Raw genomic sequence first — 17,288 nt, forward strand, 5'->3', positions numbered from 1 at the left:
TTTTTTTTTTTCTAAATTTTAAAAATTGTCTGCAATGGGTAAGCATTTTTATGACAGAAAAAGGTCACTGCAAAAGCAAAATTTGAGAAGCCATCTTTCAGAAGGGCACTGCATCAGGTAGTTTGGATGTCTATCCCTCCAAATCACATGTTGAATCTTGATTCCCAATGTTGAAAGAGGGCCTACTGGGAGATATTTGGGTCAGGGGGCTGCATTCCCCATGAATAGATTCATGCCCTCCCTGGAAGAGGGGAATGAGTGAGTTCTCACTCCATTAGTTCCCTCAACAGCTGGCTGTTAGAAAGAACCTAGCATCTTCCCGTTCTCTTACTTGCCCTCTCGCCATGTGATCTCTGCACATACTGGTTCTCCTTCATCTTCCTCTGGTGCCAGGCTTCAGGTACATCCCGCAGAACCATAAGCCAAATAAACTTCTTTTCTTTATAAATTACCCAGCCTCGGGTATTCCCTCATAGCCACATAAAGTAGTCTAAGACAAGGCCCATGGAAGATCGCACTGTATCAGGGAAGTGGCATTGAGGCAGAGAAATTTACTGATCCCAAATGCCACGTGCTTCTTTAAATTCCCAGTTACCTAGCAGCTAGGGTACATGACTGTTTCTGACCAGTTAGCTGTGACACAGGGCACTTCCAAGTCACTTCTGAGTGGAATTACTGAAGAACCAGCAGGCTATATTTTTCCTTGCTGCGGGCACAAAGGTCATGAATTCCAGATGGCATCAACTCTGCCAGCCTGGGTACTTGGGTGATTGTATTGACCAAGTCTCTCTCCCTTCTCCTCCCCATATTACACTGGCATGAGAAATCAACTTTTGTGCTGAAGTCACTAGGGTCCAGTGGTCCTCAAACTTTGCCACTTACTATAATTACTTGAGGTCCTTTTAAGAACCTGGTGTTCAAATATCTGGGGACAGGATCCAGGCATCGGTATTTTTTTTTTAAAAAACTCAGGTGAATCCATTGTGCAGCCAAGGTTGAGAATCAGTGGCCTACTCCATTGGCTCTTAAGTGTGGTCCCATCTAGCAACCTCAGCATCACTTGGAACGTATTTGAAGTGCAAAGTTTCAGGCCCCACAACTTGTGTTTAATAAGTTCTCCAAGTGATTTTGATGGACAGTCAAGTCTGAGAACCAGTGGCCTGGACTTTCTATACAGTCCTATTTCCTCGAGCTGGTTAAATTGAAGATGAATTTATTAACAAAATGAAGTAGTAGTTTTGTTGTGACGGGATTTCCCCACTCATTTCTGAAGAAATGCTTCTTTGCTTGGATTCACCTTTGGAAATATTTTCACATGCAGTTTTTAAAAAATGATTGCACTAACTCAAATGTATATTGGGGGCAGGGAGAAACCCTAAGACTCAAAATATTTTCATGGGGCCAGGCTCAGTGGCTCATACCTGTAATTCCAGCACTTTCGAAGATCAAGGAAGGAGGATTGCTTGAAGCCAGGAGTTCAAGACCAGCCTGGTCCTGGACAACAAAGCGAGACCCTGTCTCTACAAAAATAAAACAATATAAAAATTAGTCAGGCAGCGTGGCACATGCCTGTAGTCCCAACTACTTGGGAGACTGAGGTGGGAAGATTGCTTGAGCCCAGGAGTTTGAGGTTCCAGTGAGCTGTCATTATACAACTGCACTCCAGCCTCGGGGACAGAACAAGGTCTTGTCTCTTAAAAACAAACATAAAAAATTCATTCATGGGTAATCAAGGTCAGTAGTTCTCAGACTTTAAGATTTCTGAACACAGTGATTTTTTTTTTAATATTGGAAGCATTAAAAGAAGGTTGATAATTTTGCAATGCAAGAATAGTTTCTAAAATTAAAACTAACACTATTACATTCATGAAATGAGCTTTTAACAACAAAGACAAGAAATGATACAATCTCTGAATAAAGAAAAGTCCATGATAGTACTATCAGTAACTTTACATGTCACGGTCCTCTTTTTTCCATTTTGCTCAGATTGATGAAATCTTTGACACACATAGGCTCTGGTCCTCAGCCAATATCTTGGAACCACTGAAATAGGTGACAATTAAGGCCAACTCCCTATTCCCCAGGACATTATGTAATACCCAAAGGCTTCCAAATAGTACCAGAAGTGGAAACCTCTAAGCACTAAGTACTGCTATAACTTTCATCAACAAATTGTTGCAACTCACAAATTCTACTCTTCCCACGTCCCCCAGTTCCATACAGGCCTCAAAGCTTCATGTCTATAGAATAATTCACATACTTCCTCAATCTTTAGTACTGAAAAGAATAAGCCAGGACATGTTGTTACCAATGTTCGTAAGGCCTATTTATACAGACTGAAGTCACACCCTGCATAACCCACCACGCTCTCCCCAGGATGACCCCATCGCAATGCTAAAGGGACGGAGAACTTCCCTCCCAGGGAACAAATCACCAAGTATAATCTCAATAATTTTGTCAGTTTCAGTTATGAGTTGGATGGATTGTCTGGGAGCCAAGTATGGGATCTTCCCTCTTGGGCAAGGCTTGAAATTGGTGCTCACAGACAGGATCGTGAGAATAAAGGGCACAGAGAGGCCAGTTGGGTGATTCAAAGGGTACCAAGTCCAGATTTCTGTCCCAGTATGTTTTGCCCTAATAAGCACTACCTCAGATTTATTCCTCTGAGCCTTGCAGGATTTGAAGGTTTTAGTGATTGCTACTAAAGAGCAAGTTATGTTCTATGAGCAGTAACTCCATTAATTCCTCTTTGAGCATGAGAGTAGGTCGTACATTTATACCACTGATGCCTGGTCCGGAGCAGGTTGCCAGGAGCTGCAAGTTGAATGGCTCAAGTATATCCAGCCTGGCAGTGGACCAGCACGATGGGAAACACGGCACTGAGCTAAGAATGGGTTTCCCTTGGGGAAACTAAAGGCAGGACTATTCTGAGAAGGGTGGTGAGCCTGCCTTCAGCTGCTAAGAGCTAATCTCAGGGATTAGGATGCAGGCATCCTAGGATAAGACATATTTGGGGACTGTTTGGGGAGAGGGCAGAGAGGTTCACAGACAGAAAGCACAGATATTCACTTCTCACAATCGCCCTTTCATACTGAGTTGTGATTCCTCCTTGTGCTGGGAGAACAGGAGCCTAGATTGTATTTCCCAGCCCCATGGCAAGCTTTTGCATGTGCTTGAAGCTGGATCGCTAAAGTCATTATTCCTTTCACTGAGTCCTCACAGAATTCCTTTCAAAGCTAGAAATCACAGTCTGACAGAGGCCGGGTCATTTGGTGACCATCACACCAGGACCCCACGCTGCAGCCACTCAGCCTGTGGCAAGTGCAAGCCTTCCAGCTGTGCCCCAGCACCCCCGCCCAACGTGCTTATGATCCACATCACAATCGGCGCCACCAGAAAGGGGACATGAGCAACTCATTTCACATCTTATGGAAATCATCAGTGGCCATTGACCATGGTAACTCTATCTGCTTATTTCTCCACTGAAAGCAGAATTTCAGCAGCAGTGGTTGGCAATGCTGGGCTGGGAGCAGGCTGGGTGTGGAAGAAAGAAGTTAAATAATTCAATAGATACAATACCTTTGTTTTAAACTACCCCTTTAATTTAGGTAAGATAGCCATAATACTTTATTTCCAGATAGTGTTGATGATAAAATGCAAAAAATAAAAAATAATTGAGGAAATGATTCAAATGGGTAGTTGCACACTGGAAATTCCAATCTGTCCCAAGGCCCAAATGCCAGTTTGCTGCTGACTCTGAGGGTCCCCCTGCATTCCCCGGTGGCTTTGGCATAGGATTCCTTTTTCTTCCCTAAGCGTTTAGTTTCTTTCCTACATTCACAGGAGCCTGGTCCTGGAAAGCAAAGAGGTAGGCAGAGATTGCCAGTGAGCACTGCTCACCCCAGAGCACAGCTTAAGCACGCTGTTATAACTAAAACTTGATTATGGGAAGTCATGAGTAATTTCTGTATTATAACAATTATGGGACTCAAAGCCAGGACTCACTCCCTCTGTCAGTTCTCACACTGATTTCAAGGGCTCCCCAGGGAATATGGTTCTAACTTCGTTTGTGGGAAGACTCCTTTCTCGAGGTGGCCTTTTGTTTCCTAACCCCTGTTGGACCTAATACCACCCTGAGGAGAGGGGCAAGATTTATCACTGGGTTGGCATCCAGTCGTCCAGCTCAGAGCTCAAACTGACCCAAGGGCCTGGGGTACCCAGACCAGTTGAGGGAAGAGAATTTGGGCCATCCAGAGCCTTGCAGCCATCAGATCTCTGGAAGGTCCACGAAGGACCAGACATGCCAGGGCCGCCCTGTTCTGGAGCACAGATGGAGAGTCCTAGTCTCTGGAGTAATCTAGGCTCAAAGGGTTACCATGTGTTTAGGATGAGCAAGACATTTCACATAGACTAACAAAAGCAAAGGCACAGACGTGGGAATAAGAACAGCATGGGGAAAGGTCTGAGTTCCGCCCATCACGCTGGAACAGAGGCTTGGGCTGGGGGTGGTGGGAGGTGAGTGCCACGGCCTGATAAGGACCTGGTTCTATTCCCTGTGGAACCAGTCCAGTGCCATCCTGTCGGCACTCAATAAATAGGCTACGTAAAGTTGCGGTGTAGGGCCTAGATTGCTACACAAAAGACACAGCTGATGGGAGGTGGTGATGAAAGCATGCCTAATTTGGCCAGGTAATCCAGGCTGCAGCTGGGGACTCATTAAGCAGCACCGTTCAGTTGAGGGTTAGTGAAGAGCCTAGGCTAGGATGCTGGCTGTGCAGCTGGGGGGAAGAAACAGATGTCAAAGGAATGAGAAAGGAGAATTTGAAAGAACTTGGTAACTGACTAAAGGGAATCTAGCCAAAGGAAAAGGTTAATGAATGATTTTACTCTTGGGGCCTTTCATCTCTAAAAGCTTGACCTGACTTATAAACACTACATTTGTTCATGCAGAAATATTTATTGAGAGCCTCCTATGTGTTAGGCAACTGCGTTGATCATGGGAGACAAAAAGATAATGCCGCCACATGATGATGATCCATACTGGGAACACGGATAGGTCAACAGAGAATTACAGTAAATTATGGGGAAAGTGCAGGGTACTACAGGGACCTGCAGGAGAGGGTGCCACCCAGGCTGAGGACTGGGGAAGCGGGTGAAGAAGCAGCAGGATGGAGGGTGAGTGTTCTGAGACAGCTTGTGCAACAGCTCAGAGGCAAGAAGACAGCATGACACTGGAAGGACCTCTGAAAGTACAACTATGGGAAAACTGTGAGAGATCAGACCTGTTAGAAATGCCTCAGTGAGGAGTTTGCCTTTTATGCTAAAGTCCATGGAAGAACCACAGAAGTGCTGAAAGTAGGTGAATAGCAAAGACATTTGCATTTTAGAAATCCAAGTGGAAGTTAATTTACAAGCCAGAGGCTGATCTTCAAGCATCCCTTACAGTACCAGGATCATGCAGCAGGTGGAAAGCCATCTGTCCATGGAATCAACTGCCTGAGTCTTTACAAGGGGCCTGTAGGCATCCAGGGTCCTCCACAAATGGCCTAGGAGCTGGGCCCAAAGGCTTAAGTGAGGCTTAGGAAGAAACCCACAGGAACAGTCTTTGGAAATGTTAGAAAATTAACAGAGTTGAGGAGTATTTCACCTCAATAGACAGAGGGATTATATCCTAAAAATCATTCATTCGCTGCAGCCAAGTGGCTAAGAATGCTGTCTCTGTCACACAACCTTGATTCTTACCTTTATCCCCCTACTTACTAGTTTTTTGACCCTGGGCAAGTGGTTTCAATGCATCATCCTTGTCTGTAAAATGAGAATGACTCTTCATACCTCAAAGGGGTTGCTTTAAGACCTGAGAGACACAATGTAAAGTTTCTAGCATATTTATCAGGAGCTTAAAAAACTGCCAACAATTCTTTTTATTTCATTAAACAAATAATTTAGCATCCTGGTCACTTTCTAGGGAAAACGGATGAAAGAGACAAGCTGATTGCCTTGAAAAGCTCCTTGTCTATCAGCCAAACTGGTGCACTGTCCCGGCCAGGGGCACCTTCAGGAGCCCAGTTCAGTTCTTGGTGATCCACAACAATGGCAGGCAGCCAGGCTCAGGACTCTTCTGCAAGTAAGCTGTGCCCACTGTCCCCACACAGGGCTGCTGATCCAAGGCCAGGCTAGCCTCTTCAGTGAAGGGGGCAGGGGAAAGCTATTCTGCTTCCTACAGTACAGATCCTGTCCAGGGAGAGCCTCACACTCTGCATCTACACCACCTCAAAATTAATGAGCAGCCGGGCGCACTGGGTCACGCCTGTAATCCCAGCACGTTGGGAGGCCAAGGTGGGTGGATCACAAGGTCAGGAGTTCAAGCACAGCCTGGCCAACATGGGGAAACCCCGTCTCTACCAAAAATATAAAGATCAGCCGACATGGTGGCAGGTGCCTGTAATCTCAGTTACTTGAGGGGAGCTGACGCAGGGAGAATTGCTTGAACCTGGGAGGCGGCAGTTGCAGTCAGCCACAATTGCGCCATTGCACTCCAACCTGAGCGACAGAGTGAGATTCTGTCTCAAAAATCAAGACAACAGCAAACCTTTTTCCTCGTAGCTTTAAATGCTATATATAATAATTCTCGTATACCCAGAATAATCCTCATATACCTGGAAAAGAATCAACACCCGTGATACTGTCAAATCTAAACCACTTATCGCCCCTTCAGTGAAGCAGCTCTGGTGTATCATGGCAATGCCTAGATACTACTCCCCAGTCACCCGAACAATCACTTTCCTAGACCTGTTTTCTCCAGTTATGTAAATGTAACACAAAAGGATGATGCACTTGCAAAATGTTTTAAGCCTGACAAATGGCATCTCAGATTGATTTTATGGAGGAAAACAAAGGACACGGTTTCTAGGGTTGTTTCTATTTCAGGATTGCTTCTAACAGCTAGTAGCTGTATGACTTTGAGTAACTCCCTAAGTAAGGTAACATTTTAATACAGAGAACATGACTAATACTGCCCCAGACACGTAATAAATGTTTGCTAAATCAGAAATTTTTACCATCAGCCTTGCTAAATCTGACACTATTCTAGACCCAACTAATGAATGGCATAGTTTCATTACCAGCAACTTGCCCCTATGTGACAATGGGCTAATGCATTCATTTATTATTAATGTGAATCTAGAAGATGTTTTGTGGCTGCCCAGGATGAAGCAAAAAGTCCCAGTGAAGTAAAGAATTGCCAGTTTTTCTAGGAAACTTCGTGGGCAAGCAGCTTTGCTTGAGCTTCAGAGAGAGAGTTGGAACACTTGGGCCACCTATAAGGATATATCTTTAGCTAGACACGGTGGTTCATGCCTGTAATCCTAGGACTTTGGGAGGCCAAGGCAGGAGGATCACGTGAGGTCAGGAGTTCGAGACCAGCTTGCCCAACATGGTGAAACCCCATCTCTACTGAAAATACAAAAATGAATCGCAGCTACTTGGCAGGCTGAGGCATGAGAATTGCTTGAATCTGGGAGATGGAGGTTGCAGTGAGCCAAGATCACACTACTGCACTCCAGCCTGGGTGACAGAACAAAACTGTCTCCAAAAAAAAAAAAAAAGAAAAAGGATGCATTTAAAAAAATTATTTCATATCTATTCAGTTGAGTTTACCAATCCACTTTAGTTATGTGGATAATCCAGGTGGAAAAACTCTATTTCATTCTGATTTATCATTGTTGCTGAGCCAAACCAAATATAAAGCCATCTTCATGGGGCTCTCCTTCGTCACAGCCACACTTACATAATGATCCCAGCAGAACCATTTAAAGAAACAGTATAACAGAAATTGCTGTGGAGCAGTATGATTCCATCACGAAGACAGCTAAAATATCAGGCGATTTATTTGGGTCAGTTTCACAGATGGCTCTCCATTGCACATCAAACACAAAATGCCCATATACCTTAAAAATCAAATTTGAAGTGATAAGTAGAAACATGCTTATGTTTTTAGAAATATCTTTATCATGGAACCTGCATGAGAAGGAATGTTTAAGTAGAACCCAGCTGCCAAGTAAACATTTAGAAAAATCATTAACCCAAAATTCTATCTGAAGATGCTGGAATGACCTGGCAGTTAATTTTAGAACAGGAAGCTGATGGTCATCAAAATGAGGAAAAGTTAAACTGAAAGGGCATTAGTGTTCCAGTGAACACTAAATGGACCTGGGTTTCCTACAATAACCTCCACTTTCTGAAGTTTTACCATCAATGTTTTTCTCTTAAAAGGCTGGTAATATAACCAAGGTAACTAACTAATGATTTTTCACTTAAACAGTATCTAGAGTACCATCTAATATTGGGTAAAATTAGAACAAGATCAGAAGCTATTAAAGCTTAGATGATGCACTATAAATTCAGCAGTTTTTCAGGTCAGTATGCTCATTAAACTTGAATGCATAGCATATATATTTCCCTTCCTGAAACACTGGATTTAAAACATTCCCTCTCTGTCTACTTCCGCAAACTCTCGATACCTGTTACCTTAGACATTTAAACAGACTTGTCAATCAAACCATGACCTATAAAGCTTAAAATCAGCAAATGGATTCACATTTAAATTATGCTAACGAATCTTAATTAGCATTCAACTCTTACCTGAAGTCTAAAATGTTGTGTTTTAGACAGTCGGGATAGGAGGTATGAGGCTACACAGAACCCTTCTCAGAGGGAAAACAGAGCTAAGCTCATCACCTGGGCCATCCTTGAGAATGTTACAGTATACCTTCTGTGTCAAGTTACTGGAAGGGTTAAGGCAAGGTTATTAAGAGAAACTGACTTCAACATAGTTTTTTTTAGATCAGACTTTTGCTGACTTTATGAAGAAGACACAACTAGTCTTTTTTTTTTTTTTTTTTTTTTTTAATTTTGTAGGAGGACAGGGTTTTGTTCTATCGCCCAGGCTAGAATGCTGTGGTAAGATGATGGTTCATTGCAGCCTCGACTTCCCAAGCTCAAGTGATCCTCCTATCTGGCCTCCCAGGTAGCTGGGACTACAGGTGCATGCCACCATGCCTGGCTAACTTGTTTTTTTGTAGAGATGGGGTCTTGCCAAGTTGCCCAGGTGGGTCTTGAACTCCTGGGCTTAAGCAATTCACCCATCTCAACTTCCCAAAGTGCTGGGATTACAGACATAAGCAACCATGCCTGGCCAGTAGTGGTCTTATAAAGCTCATCACAAGGCCTTAAAGCTCATCACAAGGCCTTATATTTTATGTGATTTCATTTTTTACAATGGGAAAAGGCACAAATGTTTCGATGATATGCACAGTAATACCTGCCTACCTCACAGGATTGCACTAAGGACTCAATTACATAATATACATGAAAGCACTTTATAAACCAAAGAGATCTAAGTGAGCATAATAAATGCCTAGGTTCCCACAGGAAAGAAAGAACTATGATTCAGTCATGGCCACCACTTTTATCTGCTTCTCAAATATTAAAGGGACAGAAATCACCTGGAGGTCCTGTCAAAGTGAGGGCTCTGATTGGACAGGTCTGGGCCAGGGCAGGTGACAGTCTGTGTATCTACCAGGTTCCAGGGTGAGGCCTATGTCAGCTTCTGGGACCACCTTTTTGAGGAATTAGACTCTAAAGGATCATCCTAATTCCTGGTTCATGGTCAGCCTTAGAGAGCGAATTTCCTGGCGGGGCAGTGGCTCAGCACTTTGGGAGGCTGAGGCGGGTGGATCACGAGGTCAAGAGATGGAGACCATCCTGGACAGCATGGTGAAACCCCGTCTGTACTAAAAATACAAAAAAAATCAGCTGGGTGTGGTGGCTCATGCCTGTAGTCCCAGCTACTTGGGAGGCTGTGGCAGGGGAATCGCTTGAACTCAGGAGGCAGAGGTTGCAGTGAGCCGAGATTGTGTCACTGCACTCCAGCCTGGTCGACAGACCTAGACTCCGTCTCAAAAAAAAAGAAAGAGTGTATTTCCTGAGTATAGTGCAGACTCTGGTTTCCTTAAAGTGAGCTTTGGAATAAGTCTGTATACTACATCTGGTTCAGAACATAGTATTTTACAAACTCAGTATTAAAATGTTCTTTCTTGGGCAACCAAAGAGCTAAAGGGTTGTATTTTAATTAGAGTGTCTGCTACTCCGTTTTCCAGGATAAGAGTCAACAACACGTAAAAACATAGAAAGCTGTTTTGTCAGTTCACTATTACATGATTTCAGTTCATCTCAAAAGGCTGGCAGGAGGCAGGGAAGAACACTGTTCTTGTAATCACATCGCCGCCTCAAAAAGAAAAACCTGGATTCTCAAAGATTTCAGATTGACAGGGGACCAACTTGTCTTTTCTATCTGGAGAAACGGTCTCAAAATATCCAGGAGAACAAAACCACCTGAGCAAACAAGTAATTTGCAGAAATGCTGATGCCTCCTGATAGGGAAGTACTCTGGGCTCAGACTTGGCAAAGAATAAAAAAGAAACCCACAGCCCCTGTAAGGCAGTGGTTCTCCAACATGGGCGTGCATCAGAATCACCTGGGAGGGCTTCATAAAACACAAATTGCCACACCTCAAGAGTTTCTGACGGACTAGGTCGAAGGTAGAGCCCAGGATGAGACCGACGCTGAGGGTCCCACATACAAGCTGAGGTTGGTCTGAGTCTAGCACTGAGTCTCGACAGCAACCTTCCCAAGAGGAACCACGTCTCCCTCACAGCTGCACACAAGCACCAGCAGTGTTAGGAGCACACACAGTTGGTCCCCAGTAAATATTTGCCGAATGAATGGCCATTATAACTTTCATTTCCAGGAACAATTTTACTACTTGTTTATGCATACTTGCTGCGAGTATCTTATACAGATTCATTTCAAAAAACATAATTACATATATGCTGGGCACTAAAGCCCTTAACCTTAAGGGGTCCACAGTTAAACTGACCCCAATCGCAGACACTAATATCACACTTTTTCCTTATAACACCCAGATAGTTAAATCTTAGAGCCTTCTGCCACTGAAGTCAAAGAAAACAACTCACCTATCTAAAGAACCCTAAATAAAACCCTGCTTAGTCCAAATGGACCAATTCATTGCATACATACACCCACACACACACACACACACACAAAATTAAGACAAGAATTTGCCAGGAAGGAACACAAATACCTGTGCCCACATTGGAAACTCAGGGGCCTCCTTAAAGCCTCTTCCAGTTGCTGCTAACCAGAACGCAGCCCAGGGAAGAGCCCCAGGTGAAAATGCTACTAACTCTTTAAGGATTTCTTCTCTAAATCCTTCCACGTTCACTGAGCAAAGCTCAGAAAGAATTTTGGCAGTCGTTTTTCAAATCCTCTGCCTGATCTGCATGTTACCATAGTCGCATTCATTCGGAAAAACAGGTGTTTCTGTTAAAATTAGCTGTTTCAAACTGCCAAATATTTTAGATCCCTAGGCCAGCTTAAAAAAAAAAGTGTGTATAAAATAACCAATCAGATGTAACTGATGCTTCCAGAATTATAAAAATGAGGATGGGGTGAGGGTGCAGTGAGGGGTGGGGAAGAAGGCAAATACACACACACATCACATAATTTGTATATTTCCTAACATCACCCAGAATGAATAATAAAGACTACACTTAAAACAGGCAAAGAAAGATGGAGCTGTGCTTTCTTCTGGTTCTTATGTTTGAAAGACTGTTTTTGTTCCATTTACCAAGTTGACTATCATAAATAATGTCTTTTGTTCAACAAACTTAGCCATAATGATTTCCTTTTCTCATGACCATTCCAAGGAAAAAGGTTCTCAACATTCCCTGGTCAAGACGATGTGCATTAAGTCTGTATAAGAAAACTTGCCCTCAGACGTCAGAACCCAAGGATTAATGTCTTAAATTTACTCCAGGGTGGTTTAAAAATTAAAAACAAACAAACAAAAAACCAGGCTACTCTGATTTATTCCTGGAACCAGTATCTCTGCTGACCTTATTAAACCCTATTATGAAATAGGTCTGAGACACTGCTTTTTTAAAAATCAGGGCTATTCAAAAAACAAGTTTAGCAACCTGGGACATTAGAGGAAAGGTAAAATGTCAAAGACCTGTGCCCAAATCCCTTGCCTAGCGTTCCTCACTGTGGCTTACTGAAATCCGCTGGAAAAAAGTACAAGCAGAATTCATTTTAAGACACCTTCTGGAAGAAAAGCCCTGAACTTTATCTTATAAATGCGGAGGGGTTGGGGGGGTGACGTGAAAACACTTAAGTTTAGAACTTTTATCAACTTCAGGGTATAGAGATTATGCATGCTACATGACCAAATGTAGAATACACAGAAACACTAAGAGCAACTATCATTTAGATAAGAGGTTTCAAAATTAATTTAGTGACTAGCCAGCTAACTTATTCCAAACAGATAGGGAAAGTGATTTTTTTTAATTGGCTTGAGCTGTCCTGAAAATTGCTTCTGCAAGGAAAGAGTCCAAGAAAAAACTGGCAATTCTTTTTCTTAATCTAATACCAAATTTGCAGATTTCTGGCCCTTACTTTACTTAGTGTTTGTTCTTTTCAGTTTACTCTCTGTGACCTGCATAGGATAAATGAAAATGAACCATATAATCAAACTCTATCATTACTTATGTACATTCAATAAATAAACAAACACTTCTATAGGCATGCAGGATTGTCACTGGCACATGAGTTAGAATCCCACCTCCCCTTTTGAGACCATTTCTCCAGATAGAGAAGACAAGTTGGTCTCCTGCTAATTTGAAATCTTTGAGAATCCAGGTTTTTCTTTTTTCTGCGGGGGGGGGGGGGGGGGGGGGGGGGGGGGGGGGGCGGGGGGGGGGCGATGGGGGGGGATGTGATTCCAAGTCTAGGGTTCTTCCCTACCTCCTACCACCTGAACCCCATGCCAACTTTAAAGGGCAGAGGAGAGGAATAAAGATGCTCAAAGTCATTTTCCTCTTTTAAAGACTTCAAAAACCAAATATTTACCAGGATTTAAAAGAGAAAAACTGCCCCCTAGTCATTTTTTTTTTAATGTAGGTACCCTACCACTTTAAGACTTTTCAAACTTCAAATTCAGGGTGGTGAAACAGTCCTAGCCTTATCTAACACAGGTTAAAGATATTTTACATGTTGTGTTTCATGTCCTTGTAATAAAAACAGCTATTCAAACAAGTAAAACAGTCAATATGACTCTTCTCTCTAACGTATTACAGTACAAAATGCTTTCTTTTCAGATCTGTGGGAACTGCGAGGGTTTAAGCACAACAAATCCCAAGAAAAATGTAAATGGAACAAATCTAAAGCACGCACGAGTTTTTACTCATGGAGCCCTCCCAGGCTTCAAGCACTGTAAATAGATTTGTTGTGCTTTTAGTGGAAGATGTTCAGAATTTAACTAGGTTCAACAAAACGATGCGCCCCACCACCACTCACACAAAAAGGCTCCTAAAAATGTCTGCAGAAAAGACATACTACCTTAATATTACTGCAAATTTCAATCAACAAAGCATTCTTCCAACATACAATCAAGCATGGAATTATCTTAGATCAAGGTCACAAAAATAGGCCCTTGGCCTACAATTATGTTGTGGCTCTAGAACGTTCTGAACATGCTTTCCAGGATACTACTTCCTCTATTAAGCAGTCTAGGAGCCTCTCTATATTTTTTCTAAAACCATGAGGATCTTGTGTTGCTACTCCTGTGTACATAAAAGATGTTAACTGTTCTCACTTGACGTACAGTACTTTTAACGGTTCCATCCGTAGAGACTCTGAGATGGGAAGGCTGGCATACCACACAGGATTAGGAGGTGCTTTAATCTGAAAATGACGGGGAGAATACAAATCAGAATTCAGGCAGCCTGAGCCACTGTTCCTGATGAAAAGATAACTGGAGACAAAGGGACCTAAATCACTTTCCAGGAAAAATGAGACAAAACTGTCCCAAACACTCTACATAACCCAAGTCCATTTGTGTCACCTGCCTTTCAAAGCAGAATGTTACACATAGTCCTTTCAGTTCCAGGCTGCTCAAGGGAGTACTTCTTGAACATTACTTTTTCTTGAGGAAAAAGCAGAAAGGATTGGGAATTAGGGGTCCAACTCACTACTACTGAAATAGCTTTCTCAAAGACCCTTCCCATACATGACATGCAGCATGCAAAATTACAATTATTGAAAAATCAACAATCATTGCAAAAAGCCATCTGAGAAACATAACATTTTAATAGATGAAATAAATACTCCAGTACATGCAAGGTAAAAACTTGACGTTGGGGGAAAAAAAATCACTCTATAGTGTAAATTAAAAAATAAAACACACACTCACAGTAGCTTCCCCCCATTTGCAAATCACATGGCAAATTCATACTCTTTCCACACCAAGTATACTCCTAATTCAACACGATTGCTTAAAAAAAATGACATACAAAACAAGGTAGCTACATCCATGTCTAAGGAGTGAAAACTGAGGTAACCTTTCTTTGACTTAAAAACACAAAAAACAACGAAAATGAAATGAACCCATGACCTCCTTCCTGCCCAATTAATGGTAAGATTTAGTTGAGAAATTCCGGAAGACGGGCTGGGGTAGGGGGCGGGAGTGGTAACAGCCAGCAGATGACACCATCTTCCAGTCCCTACCGCGTGGGGGGCTGGTGGACAGACACACCTGGGCTCTCGGAGTGCGTGAGCAGGTTGTGTGCATGGCCCTGCCTTGTGGAAGATTCCTTTCGAGCATTTAACGTTGGGGAGGGTAGGGGGTTTCACCTATGATTTCTTTGGTATAAATGGAGAGGGGCAGAGAGTATCTTCCTTTAGTCTGGGGTGGAAGAAGGGGTATGGGGGGGTGCTAATTCACAGAATTGGAATTCACTGGCGGTAAAGTCCTGGGCGAAGACCTCTCCCTTAAAGCCTGAGATAGCAGGGTGCAGCCTTCAGACACGGCGCAGGCCGAGTTCCTCAGCCTCTCCCTGTGGTCCGACATCTTGGCGCCCCCGTCGGGGTGCTGCGCCAGATCCCTGAGGCACTGGGTCAGGAGCACGCAGGCCGACACCACGCTCATGGCGCCTCCCAGGATGGCGGTCTGCACCGCCTTGCCTTCGGCGCTCACGGCTGCCGCGCGACCCAGGAACTGCGGCTCGGTGGCGAAGCCTACCAGGGCGCTCACGGCCTGCACCAGGGGCCCGCTGAAGAGCGCGCAGCGGCTGCGCGCCAGCTCGCTGGGTGCCACCTTCACCTCGCGCACGCAGGCCAGCAGCGCCGACGCGCTGGTGCTCATGCACTTGACGCCCAGCTTGAACTGCTCGCGCGAAAAGCGGTCCCGTGACTTGTCACTGGCCAGGGCGCACGCGTCCGTCAGGAACTTGAGGTTGCGCGACAGGCCCTGCGACACCTCCAGCAGCAACTGCGGCGTCATGTCGGCCAGCGGCGTGGCGCGCAGCACGGCGCAGCCCTGCTCCACCTCGTGGCGGCAGCGCGTCACGCGGTAGCGGTCCACCAGGCCCGGCTGTGCGGGCTGCGCGCCCGGCGTGGCCACAGCAGCCAGATAGGCCGCGTGGGCCGAACACTCAGTCAGCGACACCACCAGGTCGCCCAGCTCCACCAGGCTGTCCCCCGCCTCCCCGAAGCGGCCCATGTTGAGCTGGCTCTGGACGTCGTGGGTGAGGATGGAGAGCCCCTTGGTGCGCGCGATGATGGTGTCTCGGCACTGCTCGAAGGACTCGGCGCCCGCACCAGAGGAGGCGGGGCCTTCGAAGAGCACGGGCCGCGCCTCGCTCGACAGCAGCAGCAGATCCGCCACCAGCTGCATCTTTCCCTTGCAGTGGTCGCAGACGGATACCAGCCTCTTCCGCGCCCCGCCGATGGCGCTCGCAGGAGCCGGAGAAGCCGCCTCGCCAGTGGGCTTCCCAGCACTGCCGCTAGCCATCGCGCCCGGGGGGCACTGGCATGCCGCTGGGGAGCCCGCTACCACCGCCGCTGCCGCGGCCACTGCCGCCGCCCCGGCGGCCGTCGCGACTCAGCTGGCCAAGGCCGCGGTGCCTTCTCCGCACCATCATGCCATCCACCGCCGCGGGCAGAGGGCACTGGGCTGCAGCGGCGGGATCTGGGGCGGCGCGGGGTGGGCCTGAGGGCCAGCGAACGCGGGAGGCTCTTCGGGGCAAGGGGAGGGGCTGCAGCTTTCGGCCTCCTAGAGGGCTTGCAGGAACCATGAACCGGGGCAGAGCAAACTCACTGTCCGCGCTCCTCGTCGCCGGGCTGCCAGGAAAGTCCCTTCTGCTGGTTCGCTGCCGCCGCTGCCTTCCTGGGCATGGCCTGGCCCGGCCCTCGGAGCGCGGAGGGCGGGACGGGGAAGCTGGGAGTTGTCCTTCCTTCCTTTCTTTGAAATCAAAATCCTTTTCTCGGGGAGGAGCGCGGGAGGCAGCTCAGGCGGCTTCTGCTGTCAGCCGCCGCGCTCGAGGCCACCTCGGGCTCGGCGGCGCACGTGGGCTTCAGGCGCCGTGACCCCGCCAGGCGGCACTTCCCCGCGACGACAGCCAGGGCCGGCTCTCTGGGACGCGCGGCCGCCCGGGGCGCATCTCCTGCCTCCGGCTCTCGGGAAGCGGCGCCGGCGGCGGCAGGGCAGAGGGTGTGGCCGCTGTCGCGGCCGCGCGGAGTCAGAGTCGGGCGGGAGCCTGCACTGATTGCGCACAGTGGCCGCCCCGATCGCGCTCCAGCTCTCGCCCGCCCGCCACGCCCGGGAGTGCCGAGCGCCGCGGCGGCCCCTTCCCGCCTCGCCGGTTCACAGAGCGCGGCCCGGCGCCGCGGCGGCACGCCCTCCCAGACCGCGCGCCCGGCGGCCCGCCGCTGGCTGTCGGCGCGAGTCCATCCCCGTCGCCTCCTCGTCTGGGGCCCGCAGCAGATGAGCTCTCCCAAGGCCCCCGGCCCCGCGCATCGGACGCCCCCGCACGCGTCTCCCCGCGGCCGGGCCAACTCAGAAGGTCCCCGCGGCGCTGCGGCAACCGGCCCGGGCCCCGGCTCCTGCCATTTTTGTCAACCGCCAACTTCCGAGCGAGCGGGGAGAAACTGAAAGGAAGGGCGGGGGCCGACAGGCAGCGGGGAAAACACCCGCTTCCTCTCCGCGCGCGGCTTCACCTCGGAGCGCGGCCGTGGCCGCGCCGCCGCCCGCAGGGGCCGCTGGAGGCTTTTCCTCTTCCCGTCCGCACCTCGCCCCCGGGCTCGCCGCCGCCGCCGCCTCGGCCGTAACCTCCCTGGAGCCTATAGAAATCTTTTGTGTGGCGTCACCGCCT

The 17,288-nt window shown here is 47.0% G+C and overlaps 1 protein-coding gene across 1 annotated transcript; it reads right to left on the reverse strand.

Moving 5' to 3' along the window:
• Window positions 1–14,209: 14,209 nt before the first annotated feature.
• On the reverse strand, window positions 14,210–16,558 carry TLNRD1 (talin rod domain containing 1). The gene has a single exon (XM_017509184.2). It carries the CDS (start codon window positions 15,926–15,928, stop codon window positions 14,852–14,854), a length of 1,077 nt encoding a protein of 358 aa, XP_017364673.1. The 5' UTR covers window positions 15,929–16,558; the 3' UTR covers window positions 14,210–14,851.
• Window positions 16,559–17,288: the final 730 nt, after the last annotated feature.

Source organism: Cebus imitator, unplaced genomic scaffold, assembly GCF_001604975.1.
Source record: "Cebus imitator isolate Cc_AM_T3 unplaced genomic scaffold, Cebus_imitator-1.0 Scaffold410, whole genome shotgun sequence".
NCBI lineage: Eukaryota > Metazoa > Chordata > Mammalia > Primates > Cebidae > Cebus > Cebus imitator.

Bases quoted from the DNA above. Each gene is read 5' to 3' on its own strand.
- TLNRD1 (XM_017509184.2), bottom strand. From the start codon at position 15,928: ATGGCTAGCGGCAGTGCTGGGAAGCCCACTGGCGAGGCGGCTTCTCCG.